At 43.5% G+C, this 19,426-nt stretch overlaps 1 protein-coding gene across 2 annotated transcripts in view; it reads right to left on the bottom strand.

The window, feature by feature from the left end:
* The window catches only part of SYT1 (synaptotagmin 1), a 160,979-nt gene that overhangs the window by 101,090 nt on the left and 40,463 nt on the right, over positions 1-19,426 (bottom strand). For both annotated transcript variants that reach the window (XM_075274373.1, XM_075274371.1), the window contains exon 4: positions 18,546-18,713. In XM_075274373.1, coding sequence (XP_075130474.1) covers positions 18,546-18,713 — 168 coding nt within the window. The remainder of the gene's footprint in view (positions 1-18,545; positions 18,714-19,426) is intronic.

Consider the following 19,426-nt stretch of genomic DNA (forward strand, 5'->3'; position numbering starts at 1 on the left):
TGACCCGACCTGGACAGGGGGGATGTCAAGCGGGGAAAGTAGTGTGGATGTTGAGGCAGGTGCAGCACCAAAAAGGGTAGCTAGAGGCAGAGGCAGAGGTCAGCAGCTTAGGCGAAGCCAGGCCACACCCGGAATCTCCCAAGATGTTCCAGTTCGTACCCAGCCCCGAAAAACTCCCACCTCGAGGGCACGTTTCTCGAAGGTGTGGAGTTTTTTCAAGGAATGCGCCGAGGACAGATATAGTGTTGTCTGCACAATTTGCCTCTCGAAATTGATTAGGGGCTCTGAGAAGAGCAACCTGTCCACCACTTCAATGCGCCGTCATTTGGAATCCAAGCACTGGAATCAGTGGCAGGCAGCAACGGCAGGACAAAGGCCGCCTGCCGTTCACGCCACTGCCACTGCCTCTGCCACTGCCTCTGCCACTGCCACTGCTGACTGTGCTGGCGATGCACTCCAGAGGACGAGCCAGGACACCACTTCATCTGCCTCCGCCACTTTGTTGACTTCTACCTCATCCTCCCCTGGTCCTGTCTTATCTCCTTCTCCTGCACCATCAAAGGCACCATCAGGCGTTTCTTTACAACAACCCACCATCTCTCAGACATTGGAGCGGCGGCAGAAATACACTGCTAACCACCCACACACGCAAGCCTTGAACGCCAACATCGCTAAACTGCTGGCCCAGGAGATGTTGGCGTTCCGGCTTGTTGAAACTCCCGCCTTCCTGGACCTGATGGCAACTGCGGCACCTCGCTATGCCGTCCCTAGCCGTCACTACTTCTCCCGGTGTGCCGTCCCCGCCTTGCACCAGCACGTGTCACTCAACATCAGGCGGGCCCTTAGTTCCGCGCTTTGCACAAAGGTCCACTTGACCACCGACGCGTGGACAAGTGCATGCGGACAGGGACGCTACATTTCACTGACGGCACACTGGGTGAATGTAGTTGAGGCTGGGACTGCTTCCCAAACTGGCCCGGTGTACCTCGTCTCCCCGCCTAACATTCCTGGCAGGGACACGAGAAGAACACCCCCCTCCTCCTCCTCCTCTACCGCCTCCTCCTCCGCCACCGCCTCCTCCTCCGCCACCGCCTCCTCCTCCGCTGTTAGATTGACCCCAGCTACGAGTTGGAAACGTTGCAGCACTGGCGTTGGTAGACGTCAGCAGGCTGTGCTGAAGCTGATCAGCTTGGGGGACAGACAGCACACTGCCTCCGAGGTGAGGGATGCCCTCCTCGATGAGACGGCAATATGGTTTGAGCCGCTGCACCTGGGCCCAGGCATGGTCGTTTGTGATAACGGCCGGAACCTGGTAGCAGCTCTGGAGCTTGCCGGACTCCAACATGTTCCATGCCTGGCCCACGTCTTCAACCTAGTGGTGCAACGTTTCCTAAAGAGCTACCCCAATGTTCCAGAGCTACTGGTGAAAGTGCGGCGCATGTGCGCCCACTTTCGCAAGTCGACAGTAGCCGCTGCTAGCTTAAAATCTCTCCAGCAACGCCTGCATGTGCCACAACACCGGCTTTTGTGCGACGTCCCCACACGCTGGAACTCAACGTTTCAGATGTTGAATAGAGTGGTTGAGCAGCAGAGACCTTTGATGGAATACCAGCTACAAAACCCTAGGGTGCCACAAAGTCAGCTGCCTCAGTTTCACATCCATGAGTGGCCATGGATGAGAGACCTTTGTGACATCCTACGGGTCTTTGAGGAGTCCACAAGGAGGGTGAGCTCTGAGGATGCGATGGTGAGCCTTACAATCCCGCTCTTGTGTGTTCTGAGAGAATCCCTGATTGACATCAGGGATAACTCAGATCACACAGAGGAGTTAGGGATAGCATCCGATCCGTCACAGCTGGAGAGTAGGTCCACACATCTGTCCGCTTCACTGCGTTTAATGGAGGAGGAGGAGGAGGAGGAGGAGGAGGAGGAAGAAGAGTTGTCCGATGATGTGATGGTGATACAGGAGGCTTCCGGGCAACTTCGAATCGTCCCATTGTTGCAGCGCGGATGGGTAGACATGGAGGATGAGGAGGAAATGGAGATTGAACTTTCCGGTGGGGCCAGAGGAGTCATGCCAACTAACACTGTGGCAGACATGGCTGAGTTCATGTTGGGGTGCTTTACAACCGACAAGCGTATTGTCAAAATCATGGAGGACAACCAGTACTGGATCTTTGCTATCCTTGACCCCCGGTATAAAAACAACATCTCGTCTTTTATTCCGGTAGAGGGGAGGGCCAATCGCATCAATGCTTGCCACAGGCAATTGGTGCAGAATATGATGGAGATGTTTCCAGCATGTGACGTTGGCGGCAGGGAGGGCAGTTCCTCCAGTAGGCAACCAAGTTCTCACCGGTCCACACAAACGAGGGGCACACTGTCTAAGGTCTGGGACACCTTGATGGCACCCCCTCGCCAAAGTGCCGCCACGGAGGGTCCTAGTGTCACCAGGCGTGAGAAGTATAGGCGCATGTTGCGGGAATACCTTTCCGACCACAGCCCTGTCCTCTCCGACCCCTCTGCGCCCTACACGTATTGGGTGTCGAAGTTGGACCTGTGGCTTGAACTTGCCCTATATGCCTTGGAGGTGCTGTCCTGTCCTGCCGCCAGCGTCCTATCTGAGAGGGTGTTCAGTGCAGCCGGTGGCATCATCACTGACAAGCGCACCCGTCTGTCAGCTGAGAGTGCCGACCGGCTCACTTTGATAAAAATGAACCACCACTGGGTAGAGCCGTCATTTTTGTGCCCACCTGTGTAAAGCACCCCAACATGAAACTCCATGTCTGTACTCAACCTCTCCAATTCCTCCGCATCCTCATACTCATCCACCATAAGCGTTGCACAATTCTGCTAATACTAGGCTCCCTCCACCCTGATTTCCCCCAACTCTGCTGGTTAGAGGCTCCCTCCACCCTGATTTCCACCAACTCTGCTGGTTAGAGGCTCCCTCCACCATGAAATTGCCCAAACTGGGCTGTTTAGAGGCTCCCTCCACCATGAATTTGCCCAAACTGGGCTGTTTAGAGGCTCCCTCCACCATGAATTGGTCCAAACTGGGCTGGTTAGAGGCTCCTTCCACCATTAATTGGTCCAAACTGGGGTGGTTAGAGGCTCCCTCCACCATTAATTGGTCCAAACTGGGCTGGTTAGAGGCTCCCTCCACCATTAATTGGTCCAAACTGGGCTGGTTAGAGGCTCCCTCCACCATTAATTGGTCCAAACTGGGCTGTTTAGAGGCTCCCTCCACCATTAATTGGTCCAAACTGGGCTGGTTAGAGGCTCCCTCCACCATGAATTTGCCCAAACTGGGCTGTTTAGAGGCTCCCTCCACCATGAATTGGTCCAAACTGGGTTTTTTAGAGGCTCCCTCCACCATGAATTTGCCCAAACTGGGCTGGTTAGAGGCTCCCTCCACCATGAATTGGTCCAAGCTGGGTTTTTTAGAGGCTCCCTCCACCATGAATTTGCCCAAACTGGGCTGGTTAGAGGCTCCCTCCACCATGAATTGGTCCAAGCTGGGTTTTTTAGAGGCTCCCTCCACCATGAATTTGCCCAAACTGGGCTGGTTAGAGGCTCCCTCCACCATGAATTGGTCCAAACTGGGCTGGTTAGAGGCTCCCTCCACCATGAATTTGCCCAAACTGGGCTGTTTAGAGGCTCCCTCCACCATTAATTGGTCCAAACTGGGCTGGTTAGAGGCTTCCTCCACCATGAATTTGCCCAAACTGGGCTGTTTAGAGGCTCCCTCCACCATGAATTGGTCCAAACTGGGTTTTTTAGAGGCTCCCTCCACCATGAATTGGTCCAAACTGGGTTTTTTAGAGGCTCCCTCCACCATGAATTGGTCCAAACTGGGCTGGTTAGAGGCTCCCTCCACCATGAATTTGCCCAAACTGGGCTGTTTAGAGGCTCCCTCCACCATGAATTTGCCCAAACTGGGCTGTTTAGAGGCTCCCTCCACCATGAATTGGTCCAAACTGGGTTTTTTAGAGGCTCCCTCCACCATGAATTTGCCCAAACTGGGCTGGTTAGAGGCTCCCTCCACCATGAATTGGTCCAAGCTGGGTTTTTTAGAGGCTCCCTCCACCATGAATTTGCCCAAACTGGGCTGGTTAGAGGCTCCCTCCACCATGAATTGGTCCAAGCTGGGTTTTTTAGAGGCTCCCTCCACCATGAATTTGCCCAAACTGGGCTGGTTAGAGGCTCCCTCCACCATGAATTGGTCCAAACTGGGCTGGTTAGAGGCTCCCTCCACCATGAATTTGCCCAAACTGGGCTGTTTAGAGGCTCCCTCCACCATTAATTGGTCCAAACTGGGCTGGTTAGAGGCTTCCTCCACCATGAATTTGCCCAAACTGGGCTGTTTAGAGGCTCCCTCCACCATGAATTGGTCCAAACTGGGTTTTTTAGAGGCTCCCTCCACCATGAATTGGTCCAAACTGGGTTTTTTAGAGGCTCCCTCCACCATGAATTGGTCCAAACTGGGCTGGTTAGAGGCTCCCTCCACCATGAATTTCCCAAAACTTGGCTGTTTAGAGGCTCCCTCCACCATGAATTGGTCCAAACTGGGCTGGTTAGAGGCTCCCTCCAGCATGAATTTCCCAAAACTTGGCTGTTTAGAGGCTCCCTCCACCATGAATTGGTCCAAACTGGGCTGGTTAGAGGCTCCCTCCACCATTAATTGGTCCAAACTGGGCTGGTTAGAGGCTCCCTCCACCATGAATTGGTCCAAACTGGGTTTTTTAGAGGCTCCCTCCACCATGAATTGGTCCAAGCTGGGTTTTTTAGAGGCTCCCTCCACCATGAATTTGCCCAAACTGGGCTGGTTAGAGGCTCCCTCCACCATGAATTGGTCCAAGCTGGGTTTTTTAGAGGCTCCCTCCACCATGAATTTGCCCAAACTGGGCTGGTTAGAGGCTCCCTCCACCATGAATTGGTCCAAACTGGGCTGGTTAGAGGCTCCCTCCACCATGAATTTGCCCAAACTGGGCTGTTTAGAGGCTCCCTCCACCATTAATTGGTCCAAACTGGGCTGGTTAGAGGCTCCCTCCACCATGAATTGGTCCAAACTGGGGTTTTTAGAGGCTCCCTCCACCATGAATTGGTCCAAACTTGGCTGTTTAGAGGCTCCCTCCACCATGAATTGGTCCAAACTGGGGTGGTTAGAGGCTCCCTCCACCATTAATTGGTCCAAACTGGGCTGGTTAGAGGCTCCCTCCACCATTAATTGGTCCAAACTGGGCTGGTTAGAGGCTCCCTCCACCATGAATTTGCCCAAACTGGGCTGTTTAGAGGCTCCCTCCACCATGAATTTGCCCAAACTGGGCTGGTTAGAGGCTCCCTCCACCATGAATTGGTCCAAACGGGTTTTTAGAGGCTCCCTTCACCATGAATTGGTCCAAACTTGGCTGTTTAGAGGCTCCCTCCACCATGAATTGGTCCAAACTGGGTTTTTTAGAGGCTCCCTCCACCATGAATTGGTCCAAACTGGGTTTTTTAGAGGCTCCCTCCACCATGAATTGGTCCAAACTGGGCTGGTTAGAGGCTCCCTCCACCATGAATTTCCCAAAACTTGGCTGTTTAGAGGCTCCCTCCACCATGAATTGGTCCAAACTGGGCTGGTTAGAGGCTCCCTCCACCATGAATTTCCCAAAACTTGGCTGTTTAGAGGCTCCCTCCACCATGAATTGGTCCAAACTGGGCTGGTTAGAGGCTCCCTCCACCATTAATTGGTCCAAACTGGGCTGGTTAGAGGCTCCCTCCACCATGAATTGGTCCAAACTGGGTTTTTTAGAGGCTCCCTCCACCATGAATTTGCCCAAACTGGGCTGTTTAGAGGCTCCCTCCACCATGAATTGGTCCAAACTGGGCTGGTTAGAGGCTCCCTCCACCATGAATTGGTCCAAACTGGGCTGGTTAGAGGCTCCCTCCACCATTAATTGGTCCAAACTGGGCTGGTTAGAGGCTCCCTCCACCATGAATTGGTCCAAACTGGGTTTTTTAGAGGCTCCCTCCACCATGAATTTGCCCAAACTGGGCTGTTTAGAGGCTCCCTCCACCATGAATTGGTCCAAACTGGGCTGGTTAGAGGCTCCCTCCACCATTAATTGGTCCAAACTGGGCTGGTTAGAGGCTCCCTCCACCATGAATTGGTCCAAACTGGGCTGGTTAGAGGCTCCCTCCACCATTAATTGGTCCAAACTGGGCTGGTTAGAGGCTCCCTCCACCATGAATTGGTCCAAACTGGGTTTTTTAGAGGCTCCCTCCACCATGAATTTGCCCAAACTGGGCTGTTTAGAGGCTCCCTCCACCATGAATTGGTCCAAACTGGGCTGGTTAGAGGCTCCCTCCACCATGAATTTGCCCAAACTGGGCTGTTTAGAGGCTCCCTCCACCATTAATTGGTCCAAACTGGGCTGGTTAGAGGCTCCCTCCACCATGAATTTGCCCAAACTGGGCTGTTTAGAGGCTCCCTCCACCATGAATTGGTCCAAACTGGGTTTTTTAGAGGCTCCCTCCACCATTAATTGGTCCAAACTGGGCTGGTTAGAGGCTCCCTCCACCATGAATTTGCCCAAACTGGGCTGGTTAGAGGCTCCCTCCACCATGAATTTGCCCAAACTGGGCTGTTTAGAGGCTCCCTCCACCATGAATTGGTCCAAACTGGGTTTTTTAGAGGCTCCCTCCACCATGAATTGGTCCAAACTGGGCTGGTTAGAGGCTCCCTCCACCATGAATTTCCCAAAACTTGGCTGTTTAGAGGCTCCCTCCACCATGAATTGGTCCAAACTGGGCTGGTTAGAGGCTCCCTCCACCATTAATTGGTCCAAACTGGGCTGGTTAGAGGCTCCCTCCACCATGAATTGGTCCAAACTGGGTTTTTTAGAGGCTCCCTCCACCATTAATTGGTCCAAACTGGGCTGGTTAGAGGCTCCCTCCACCATGAATTGGTCCAAACTGGGCTGGTTAGAGGCTCCCTCCACCATGAATTTGCCCAAACTGGGCTGTTTAGAGGCTCCCTCCACCATTAATTGGTCCAAACTGGGCTGGTTAGAGGCTCCCTCCACCATGAATTGGTCCAAACTGGGCTGGTTAGAGGCTCCCTCCACCATGAATTTGCCCAAACTGGGCTGTTTAGAGGCTCCCTCCACCATTAATTGGTCCAAACTGGGCTGGTTAGAGGCTCCCTCCACCATGAATTTGCCCAAACTGGGCTGTTTAGAGGCTCCCTCCACCATGAATTGGTCCAAACTGGGTTTTTTAGAGGCTCCCTCCACCATGAATTGGTCCAAACTGGGCTGGTTAGAGGCTCCCTCCACCATGAATTTCCCAAAACTTGGCTGTTTAGAGGCTCCCTCCACCATGAATTGGTCCAAACTGGGCTGGTTAGAGGCTCCCTCCACCATGAATTTCCCAAAACTTGGCTGTTTAGAGGCTCCCTCCACCATGAATTGGTCCAAACTGGGCTGGTTAGAGGCTCCCTCCACCATTAATTGGTCCAAACTGGGCTGGTTAGAGGCTCCCTCCACCATGAATTGGTCCAAACTGGGTTTTTTAGAGGCTCCCTCCACCATGAATTTGCCCAAACTGGGCTGTTTAGAGGCTCCCTCCACCATGAATTGGTCCAAACTGGGCTGGTTAGAGGCTCCCTCCACCATTAATTGGTCCAAACTGGGCTGGTTAGAGGCTCCCTCCACCATTAATTGGTCCAAACTGGGCTGGTTAGAGGCTCCCTCCACCATGAATTTGCCCAAACTGGGCTGGTTAGAGGCTCCCTCCACCATGAATTGGTCCAAACTGGGTTTTTTAGAGGCTCCCTCCACCATGAATTTGCCCAAACTGGGCTGGTTAGAGGCTCCCTCCACCATGAATTGGTCCAAACTGGGGTTTTTAGAGGCTCCCTCCACCATGAATTTGCCCAAACTGGGGTGTTTAGAGGCTCCCTCCACCATGAATTTGCCCAAACTCTGCTGGTTAGAGGCTCAATCCACCCTGATTTTCAAAACAAATGTTGGTGCCAACCTCAACTTACTACAAGGGCCAAATTCACTGCTGGTGACAAGCTCTCCTCACTGCAAGTGCCAAATACACATGTTTCAAGGTGTTTTCCTACTGTCAGAGAGGTGGTATTGAGTGTGTAAAGTGTGTAGTTGTTAGGCTGTGATGTTGGGGTAATAGAGGGTCTTTGGTGTGTTAGATGCCCCCAGACATGCTTCCCCTGCTGTCCCAGTGTCATTCCAGAGGTGTTGGCATCATTTCCTGGGGTGTCATAGTGGACTTGGTGACCCTCCAGACACGGATTTGGGTTTCCCCCTTAACGAGTATCTGTTCCCCATAGACTATAATGGGGTTCGAAACCCGTTCGAACACACGAACATTGAGCGGCTGTTCGAATCGAATTTCGAACCTCGAACATTTTAGTGTTCGCTCATCTCTAATAATGATGACAGAATATGACGTTTCGAAGCTTTCCTCTGAGCTTCTTCTTCAGATATAACTAAAAAACAAGGCCATGACCCTATTCCAGACGTTGGACAATGGGATGAACATCTCACGTGGGTTTATGTCTTTTTATACACATCATTAAGACAGCCATTAAGATAAGAACTGGGGGATCTGGCAATTGATTGTTTGTTGTTATAAGTATATAGTAATAAGCCTCTTCCCCCCTCCCTCCTGTAATTCTAGCCCTGTGTCCAGTTATAAATATGCAGCCTCTACAGAGTGTTTTTTAGTTATATCTGAAGAAGAAGCTCAGAGGAAAGCTTCGAAACGTCATATTCTGTCATCATTATGAGTTAGCCATTAAAAAAGGTATCACCTACTGAAGACTTGCAAAGTTTTTTTTGTTTTTTATATTTAATGTCCAGAATGTCTACTGTTTCATTTATGCCATTAGTGCTACAGGCAGAACAGGGAATAGAAAAGAGTTCACTGCACTTTGGAGCTGTAATACATTCTGAACTTAGTCTGGTGTGTAGTTATGTAGCCAGTGAATGTCAACATGGCTGCATCTGATGTACAGTATCCTTAAGGCATACAACTTTACATTTGTGTTAAAACACAGCTGCCTCATGACTAGTTATTCTACTGCAGGGTTTTTCATTATAACAAGAGAAATAAATAAAGAATGCCTCAACTCGCTGAGGGCTAGTCACAAATTATCTCAGCAAATTATTAGTTACTCAGTTTAATAATAAATTTATTGCAGAAAGTCAGTAAATATGTATCACTCTTGCTCTTGGCATCCTGTACAAAGCTTATATTGTGGAATTGCTGGAGCAATGATTTCCATGGGCTAATTACTGACATGACAGATGGAAAGAGAGAAAAATGGAGGAAGAAAATCAATCAAGTCATGAAAACAAGTGCAAGTGCTATGTGGGCTAAGGCTAAGACTTGCTTTCATTAGGGCAACTTTTTAATGAATCTCCAAAACAATTTATCTGCCCCCCTATAAAATATGTGATTTAAGTAATTTATTGGAAAACCAAAAAATGGAAAAAAAAACTGAAGGAAATGTTTAGTTAGTTTTAAAAGGCCAGGGCCTCACGTGGCGTAAACGCCGCAGTGTGGGCGCTGCATTTTACAGTCACTGCAAAGTGGATATGATTCTAGCAAATCCCATTTACACATTGCAGAAAAATACACGCAGTGGAAACGCAGCATGCCAATTATACCTACAGAAAAGCTGGCGGTTTCCTTATAGGTATAATGGAAGCAGAAAATCCACCAAGGAAACCTATGTAGACTTTCTGTAAAAAGCGTTGCACTTTTTAGCTGCGGCCCACTGTGGGGCCTTAGCTTTAAAGGGAACTTATAAGATCCATTTAGGACACTAAACCAGCCACAGGTCCTTATGGACTGGGGGTTTAGTGTCCAAAATTGTCCTGCAGTAAAGTCATCCATTCCTGCATATTGAAACAAACCTTTATACCTATCTAGACTTAAGTCTGATGAGTCTCATCGGATTCATCTCCGGTGCTCCAGGCGCATGCGCATATATCAAGACTTCACTGTGCATGTGCCTGAGGAGTACAGGTGCAGGGAGAGCATAAAGGATTTTTATTTTTAGTGCAGGTACAGATTGTTTCACAACAAGGTGATTTGGGACACTAAACCCCTGGTCCATATGGACCATTGAGAGGTTTAGTGTCCTAAATCAACCCTTTAGGTACCCTTTTAATGGATCCTGTCTCTAAAACCTATCAATCCCAACCTACCTTTGCAGATATACAGGTTAGTTCAGGTGACCCTAATATATCTGCGAGGGTATATCTGTCTGGTTCTGGTGTCAAACTTCCTTTAATTTCTTGAAATTTTAGACTTTATAATATTTTTGAAAGGTTTCCAAAATTTTAATTAGATGGCATATTATTGAAATTCTCTCTTAGAAGTGGTATTGTGCATATGGAGAGGACATATAATGGCTCATCATGACTTGTCTACGGCACCATAATACTGTGTGAATGAGTGTACAGTGAAGCATGGTACAGTTTTCATAGAACCAATACACATTGGTGTGAAATTCTGGACTTTGCCACTGATCCGCATCTTATAGAAAGGAATAGGAATTCACCTAACGATGTGTTCTTCAACAATTTTTTGATATGCATTTTATGTCGATCATGTCCATATCCATTACATTGAGTCCTATTTTTCTGCTTACATTAACTACAGTAATTGCATTTTAAATATTTGTGTAGTATATGAAGTGAGCTGTGCTATTTTTTGATATTATAGTTAGTTATTTTATTTTAGATTTAGCTATAGAATCTTTTTTACATTGAGAAAACAAAAAAATCACAGCTGTTGTAATTGGCATCAACAAATGTAAAAATTTGATTTTACATTGAATCAATTCCACATTCTGCGCTATCTCGTCTAACAATAGCATATTTTGTTTCTTTTTTTATGGCATTTTTATCTCTTATTTTTTATTAACCATTTTGCATCCTTAGTTCTGTTTGCTTTGATGTAAAGAAAGTAAAATATTGCATAAAAAGGTAGCATTTGTCTGTTAGTGTTCAATCTATACAGTTCCTTGAGAAAAACTTTGCCTTTACTTATCTTACCATAACTTTTAGAGTTTTTCATTACCATAGTTATATAAGGACTTGATTTCTACAAGACAAATTCTTATACTTATTGACTATTGATACTTCCTATTGACACCACCTAATATTCTACTAGGAAGCCAGAAACAAATTCAAAATGTGGTGAAATTGGAAGAAAAACTTAGCTACGCCAATATCTGATGGCTTTTGGTTGTACTGCATTGAGTGTGCAATAAAAATAACTGGTTAGTTTAATTCTGCAGGTTAGTGTGATCACAGTGATGATTTTTTAAATACTTTGTGATAGATTTTAAAACTTTTTTTTAAAAAGTAACATTTTGCAAAACAAAATGTCCTTTGCATTGCCATATTATGACATTTTGAAATCTAGGGAGGTTAATTCTTTATACATATTGTATATTTCCTGCACTTATATTACATCCTGCTTCTGACAGTTTATAATTAGAGATGAGCGAACACTGTTCGGATCAGCCGTTCCGAACAGCACGCTCCCATAGAAATGAATGGAAGCACCTGGCACGTACACTTTGCCGGCGGCCGGTCGCCGTGCCAGGTGCTTCCATTCATTTCTATGGGAGCGTGCTGTTCGGAACGGCTGATCCGAACAGTGTTTGCTCATCTCTATTTATAATACGTGCACCATATTGCAAAGCCTTTGACTCCTGAATAGCATGACAACTAAGTGCCCCCATGACATTTTTGGGGCAGTAGTTAATTCCAATATGGCGGAGCCCATACAATGTAATTATGTAGATTCTTCAGGCTACTACTGCTACTAAGGGGTAAACAGTGACAATCATTGCTATCACCCGTCTTGGTTGTTAGCAATGGGTACCTGCTGTATAGTACATCCAGCACCTTTCATGGATGGAGAGGGCTCAGTTCCTGAGTACTCACCACACCTTACCACTTGAAATTATGATGTACATGTACATCAAAAGTTGAGAGGGGGTTAACATATTTTTCTTATATCCATTTCAGACAGACTGACACCTAACCAAATGCCTTATTTAATTTTTTTTATGTAAAACAGAAGAAAGTACAACACTTTTGTATCTTGGATATTTATGAGGATGAAAATTCTTAAGATCTGAAATAACATGTAATTATATTCTGTAGTAACATCTTTGGTGATTCAACAGTGACATGTTTATTTGAAATGGTGTAATCCTTTTGGAGACTGCAAACCAGGGACACATCTGTTATTTTCCTTGCACAGCAGAACCAGAATAAAAGAACATTGAACTTGCGAACTCAAATCTTATTGATATGTAAAGGAAAACACAGTGTTTAATGCAACTGCTGAAATTAAATGTTCAGTTATGTTGATGGTTTTCTTTAACTGCCTGGATTAACCCATTTTTATGCTTCAGTAACATAGCCTAGATTGATTTTCCATCCATCTTACTGACAGTCACAAAATTGCTTTTTGTTATAATTAAGCGTAACATACTTTAACATGCAAATGTTTTTATGTGGAGAAAGGGGGCAACATATATGCATGAATGAAATGCTTTACAAGGAAACATTACTGGGGGCAATGGGGCTTCAGTAATAACAAGAGTGGAGGGGCCTATGATATTCTGCAGAGCACCATTTCCTTTCTTGAGTCTGCAGATTTCTATAACGCAGTAACCCAGTATTTGTCTTAACATGAAATCTTCGCATTTCCACTGGCTTTACTAAAGAAAAATATCAATTCTACATCTTTCTGTATGAAACCTGTTTTAGGGTAAGACTCCATGTTATGGATGGAAGTTCTTACACTTCTCCCTTCTGCTCAATCCACTCTTGGCTTCAGATAAAAAAAACACAGCAAAATCAGTAAATCTGGAAATAAATCTGGCTGCAATAATTAATGATAAAGGATGGAGAGCATCTGAAACATTCTGTATTAAGGAACAGCAGGGCTAGGGGGTTAGAGTTGTATATGTTATATCTTCCTGTTATATTCCATATGAAGGAGTTAATAGGTATACACGTGGACAAAATTACTGGCACTGCTCGTTTAATGAGAGAAAAACCCACAATGGTTACAGAAATAACTTGATTCTGACTAAAGTAATTTACCAAACTATGGACAGATGAGACAAAAATCAAATTTTTGGCAAGGCACATCACCTCTATGTTCACTGATGAAAAAATGAAGTATATCTTGAAAAGGACACTGTCCCTACTGTAAAACATGGAGGAGGCTCTGTTATGTTAATTCTGGGGCTGCTTTGTTGCATCTGGCACAGGGTGTCTTGAATCTGTGCAGGGTACAATGAAATCTCAAGACTATCAAGGGGTTGTGTAGAGAAATGTGATGGCCTGTGTCAGAAAACTTGATCTGAGTCACAGGTCATGGGTCTTGCAACAGGATAATGACCCAAAACACACAGCTAAAAAGACCCAAGAATGGCTAAGAGGAAAACACTGGACTATTCTGAAGTGGCCTTCTATGAGCCCCGACCTAAACCCTATTGAGCATCTTTGGAAGGAGCTGAAACATGCCATTTGGAAAAGGCACCCTTCAAACCTGAGATAACTGGAGCAGTTTGCTCATGGGGAGTGGGCCAAAATACCTGTTGAGAGGTGCAGAAGTCTCATTGACAGTTACATGAATTGTTCGATTGCAGTGATTGCCTCAAAAGGTAGGTTGTGTGACAAAATATTAAGTTAAGAGAACAATCATTTTTGTCCAGGCCTGTTTCATGAGTTTTTTTTTTATTCTATTGAAGCATGGATGAAAAGCAATGTCTGATTTTCATTTGTTCATTTTCATAGAATTTTTATTAATTATTACTTTTGTCAGATTCAAGTTATTTCTGTGACCATTGTGGGTTTTTCTTTCATTAAACGATGGTTACCAACAAATTTTGGCCACATGTGTAGGTGAGGGGGTTCTTATGTTTATGATCCTCATCTCTTAGCTGTAGTGGAGTAAGGTTATCTAGTAGTTACCTAGTCCTACATTACACCTACAACCATTGAAATCAATAGGCACTGTCAACTACTTACTCTCATACCTGGGGCTTCCTAGAAAAAAACCAAACACTTGCTAACAGGTTTGCTCACAGATTACAGTTAATTAATGGAGGCCATAGTAGGTGGCACTTTGCATTCACCTTACTATAAAGGAAACATTGTAACAACTAGATATTGTCCATAGCAGAGAACATTAAAAAAGGTCTTGCCCACTCCCCTGGAATACAGTGTTACATGTCACTAAAATAACAGATGATTATTTATTACATGGTTGAACCAACCATGTTTCCATTATAAAATATACTCTAAATTCCCTCTAAAAATAAGAAAAAGACTTATATAATCACACAAGAGTTCTTTTTGGCCCAATGAAAAATACGGCTAAAGGCTAGACCAGGGAAATGTAGGTTTTGCATGGTGAAATTTTGAAATTTCGTTTGATTTGGAAAGTCAATGCTATGCGGCTTTGTCTGTTGTGAGTATATATAAATGTACACATTATAATATAATATGATATTTGGGATAAATGAACATATAAAGTATACAAACCACAAAAAATCATATTTGTATCCATATTAGTTACTAATAAAGGGTCTAATAATCAGAGTAGTTTAACACTAAGAACAGTTAAATAAAAAAATGTTTCCCTTTCCAAAGATTTTAAGAACTTGGTACTGTCTATGATAAAACTGGAGATAAAAGAATTATTGTGATAGGAGTTTATTTGAGGGGTCAAGAAGACTTTAGCGTACATAGTAAAGGCTAAAGCCTGTAGGGATATCTATCTTACTGAGTGATTATTGAGCCTGGATCTTTTATTGTCTCTGTTTGTGAACTAGAGCTGTCACCGTAAGACTGAGCATGCTGTTGAAATGAAAACGGCCTCGAGAAAAACAAATGGGATGAACGTTAAAAAGATATTTAGGAGGTGACATAACATAGTGAAAAATGAGATGTGAGAAGTGACTTTTTACCTCAAACCGAACAATTCGGATTATATCTAATATAGTTTGTAAGTCTAAATTCAAATATAATACTAAATAAAAGGATATGAATTATTCACACTATAGGTTGGATTATGAATATAAATCCCTAGTATAATCGCTTACAATGGAAGGATGTATTTTATTGCACTGTATTTTCTTGTTATAGAATGTTCCAATAAACCATTGTACATTGTGAACAGAGGCTAAAACTAGTATTAAGAAGAGATCATTATCCTGCTTCCTTCCTTTTAATGGGATCACACAATCTGCAAATCTTCACTTCCAACTGGGCTACCCTTAAAAGTAAAATATTACAGTTTGAAGGGGCAATAAGATTGTTATTTGGTTTCTTAAAGTCAACTGAATGTTTTCTCTAAATGTTCTGACTGAGAATGACAGCACATGCCTAAAAGCACAAGGCATAGCACGTCTAACAAGGTTTAGTATACAGTTAGCTGGAGGATGATTGAATTATCTGACAAGTGGGAAGGGACAGAGGGTCACAGAGTAGTTACAAGATTTCCTCTACATCTTCTACCCTTATATAATGTTTTACAGCCTTTTCCCAAAACCTGCTCATTCTGTCTATCTATCTATCTATCTATCTATCTATCTATCTATCTATCTATCTATCTATCTACTAGTCAGTGATTACTATCTATTTCAGAATGGAAAAAGTAGCAATTGTCAGCCATTTCTATATAATATAAGATGGCATGTTGATATTTAAAAGACATTTATACAATTTACACAACAGATGGCATGTGATTTCATTGTATAGTATAAGATGTTAAAAAATGCTCATCGAATCTGGTGGTGAGTTCTGGAGTATTTCTTTAGCAGGAAATATTACTATTATGCATTAAATATTGTTCCACCTCCTGATATCCTTATATAATCTGCTTTGCATAATGACACTTTATTTATAGTGCTTCAAATCACCAGCTAGAAGACTTCACTACTATACATTACCAATTCATGTAGCACAATGTAAACATATATCTAACTATCTGTCTGTTATCTTGCCAAATGTCCACTAACTTTATACATCTAGACGTTAGCTGCTTACTTCTATAAGGATGTACCTGAACATCCCTGCAGAGATAGTGGCTGCAGAAGATCGCACAACTGCAGTAGCAGGTTCAGCCAGACTCCATAGATAGAAGGCAGGTACATCTCTGCCATCCTGACTGCTGTATACACAGTACTCAATAATCGCTGTATATATGGATAGGGTTGCTGCCATGATGTGGCCGGACAGTCATGTGATCTGCAGATGCTCGGAACGTGCATACATCCTAGAGTACCCAGATCAGCTCTGCAATAAATGCTAGTATGCAGTGTTCCTTAAATATATAGCAATTGTTGTACATGAACCCCAATAATCCTCAATCAAATTCAAGCATTACAGCAAGAGGATCAATGATTAATAAACTTTACTTTTACTACTAGCCCAATAAATACCTACGCCCAGCTTACAAATATGTGCAAAAATCAAACTAACACATCGTGACACTACTGTGTAGATGCCAGAGTTTCCCCAGACTCATGGTTTTGAGCTATTATACTTGATCAGGCCATTGGGTTTTATACTGAGACTTCTTCACTAATCCCCTGATGAATGCCCACTTATTTAAAGGTGGCAATAAACACATGGGAAAAGAGTTTGTATTTTTATGGTAACTTTCAGGAGAGTTGTTGGGACTGACCTTGTAAGGGTGGGAGCTTAGGCGTTATATAGGTTAGTAGTAAAAGTTAAGTTTTCTTAACTTTTACTACTTTTTAATAATTGATCCTTATACTGTGTTCTTCCTGTAACACAGGGAAAATCAGTAAAAAAAAGTTAATGTTAAAATGCCCCATATGGGACTATTATTACCTTATTGGAGCGCAATGTGTTAAAAAAAATTAAAAACAATATACAAGGCAAAAAAAATAAATAAATAAATAAAATTAGAAATGTAAAATAAAGTAAAAAAACAAAACAAAACACCATTATTATGCCTGCATCACAAGGTCTAGTCCCACCCCCAGTAACATGTACATGAAAAGTACCAGAATGGAGAGGAAAAACTATTTTAAAAACGATTTTGCAAAACTTTGTGCTATAAAAACATGAAAATGTAAAAATCTTTCTCCTCCTTTTTTCACATTTTCCCAGATAGGAAAATGAAAAAATGTCCTGGGTTCAATTCTCTTGTTAGCGTTTTTTCAATTTTAGAATTTTTCAAAAATTTCAAAATATAAAAATCATCTCTGGTGTATTTAAAGACATCTATGGCAAAAAGCCAGAAAGAAAAAATAACATGCCCCAGAACATATTGCATTTTGGGCAAAAAAAGCCACTACCTCAAACAAAAACATTTAGTATGTAGACTACTTCCTAAGTAGAGATGAGCGAGTACACTCGATCGAGTAGGTATTCGATCAAATACTATGGTATTCGAAATACTAATACTCGATCGAGTACCACTCACTGTTCGAATGTAAAAGTTTGATGCAGAACCAGCATTGATTGGCCGAATGTTATACAGTCGGCCAAACAACACTGGTTCTGCTCCTACCTTTAGAAGTCTTCTCCCTGCAGCTTCCCTGCAGCGTCTTCCGGCTCTTCATTCACTCTGCCAGGCATCGGGCCTGGGCAGAGCCGACTGTGCATGCCCGCACTACAAGCGGACATGCGCAGTCGGCTCTGCCCAGGCCCGATGCCTGGCAGAGTGAATGAAGAGCCGGAAGATACCACGGGGACGCTGCAAGGAGAAGACTGCACAGAGGATCCAGCCCGACCCTCACTAGTGGACTTGGTAAGTATAATTTGATCGAACGTTGCCTACCCCTGAAACGAGCTTTTTACCCCCATAGACTATAATAAGGTTTGATATTCGATTCGAGTAGTCGAATATTGAGGGGCTACTCGAAACGAATATCGAACCTCGAACAGTTTACTGTTCGCTCATCTCTATTCCTAACGTAGACTTTAAAGTAACATCCGGTTACAGTGTTGAGATAAATGAATTAATTTATTTTATTTGAGTTTCATAGATTGGTTTGCAATTTATCAGGTATAATGAATAGAGATGAGCGAACACTGTTCGCTCATCTCTAATAATGAACCATTCAATTCATATAACCAGTTTTGGTTTTGGAAAATGTAAAAGAATAGTTGAATTCATCCACTCATTGTATTTTACTGACCAGCAAAGTTGTAATCTGAGAACAAACAATAAATGGTTCAGTCTACTTGAGATGTTATTAGAAACAGAGGTGAATAACTTAAGATTGAACATCTATTGGAGTGCTCTCTACTCTTCCCATTGTTTGCTTTACTTATTCCTAGTGGTTATTTATAAGATCAATTTTAGTTTTTAACCATTTTAACCATATACTTTACAAATATATGTTTTATTACTATACATAGTCTGAATAAAATATTAAATAGAAAAAGTACAATTACCACAAATCTCTAAAAATCACACAAATAGTTAAGAATCAATGGAATAAGAAATACCTTAAAAGTGAATTGCTCGTTGAATACAGGGTTAAGGGTCTTTCTGTGGACTTTCGTTTCAAATTTCTTCTTTTTATCTGGCAGCAAAAATAGCTTCACATAAGGATCTGATGTACCTCCCATATCTAAAGCAGGGAGCTCAGCGGCTTGAATTATCCCCACCATCAGCTAAAAATAGAGCAAAAGAAAGATGACATTCAAGTCTAAAAATGTAAGAGTAAAAAGCATATTTCATTCCTCCCTACAGGGTTTAAATACCAAGCCAAGATTATATATGATTTCTCATATTTCCAATCTCGATTTTGTATCTTCTCATTCTTTAGATATCTTTTGTCAATTGAATGTATAGAGAGTTATAGAAAAAGAATACATTTTAATGTAAATGTAAAAATTTCAAAGTAAAGTGATCATCATGGAAAAATATTCTAAATATGGCCGTGGGTGGCTTGCACTTGGTTAAATGAAACATTTTCACTGTAGGGGAAATGCAAGGGTGCCATAATTTCTCGCACTCGGACCCAAGGGCTGTTCTGATGGTACAATCCTTTTATGTTAACTCCATGTTTACTTCATGTTTAGCATAATGCAGATTATTGTTTTACAAAGGAGTCAGTAGGAGTACAGAGTCATACCTACAGGAGTATTATGGGTAAGAAATATTCAAATAAGATCTCCTTTGTGGAAAAGAGGAATATGCCTTCCAATAAACAGGTCATGTCTGCATATTCCTGGTTTATTATGACACTGCCTCATGGTGGTGTCTCCCTAAAGGTTAGTTCACATGGCAGAAACCTTTTCCGCCATGTGGTTTTTTTTGCACGGCTAGGCAAGACAGGATGCCAATACAGTGCATCGGCATCCCATCATGGCATCCTGCTCCT

Source organism: Leptodactylus fuscus, chromosome 5, assembly GCF_031893055.1.
Source record: "Leptodactylus fuscus isolate aLepFus1 chromosome 5, aLepFus1.hap2, whole genome shotgun sequence".
NCBI classification, from domain to species: domain Eukaryota; kingdom Metazoa; phylum Chordata; class Amphibia; order Anura; family Leptodactylidae; genus Leptodactylus; species Leptodactylus fuscus.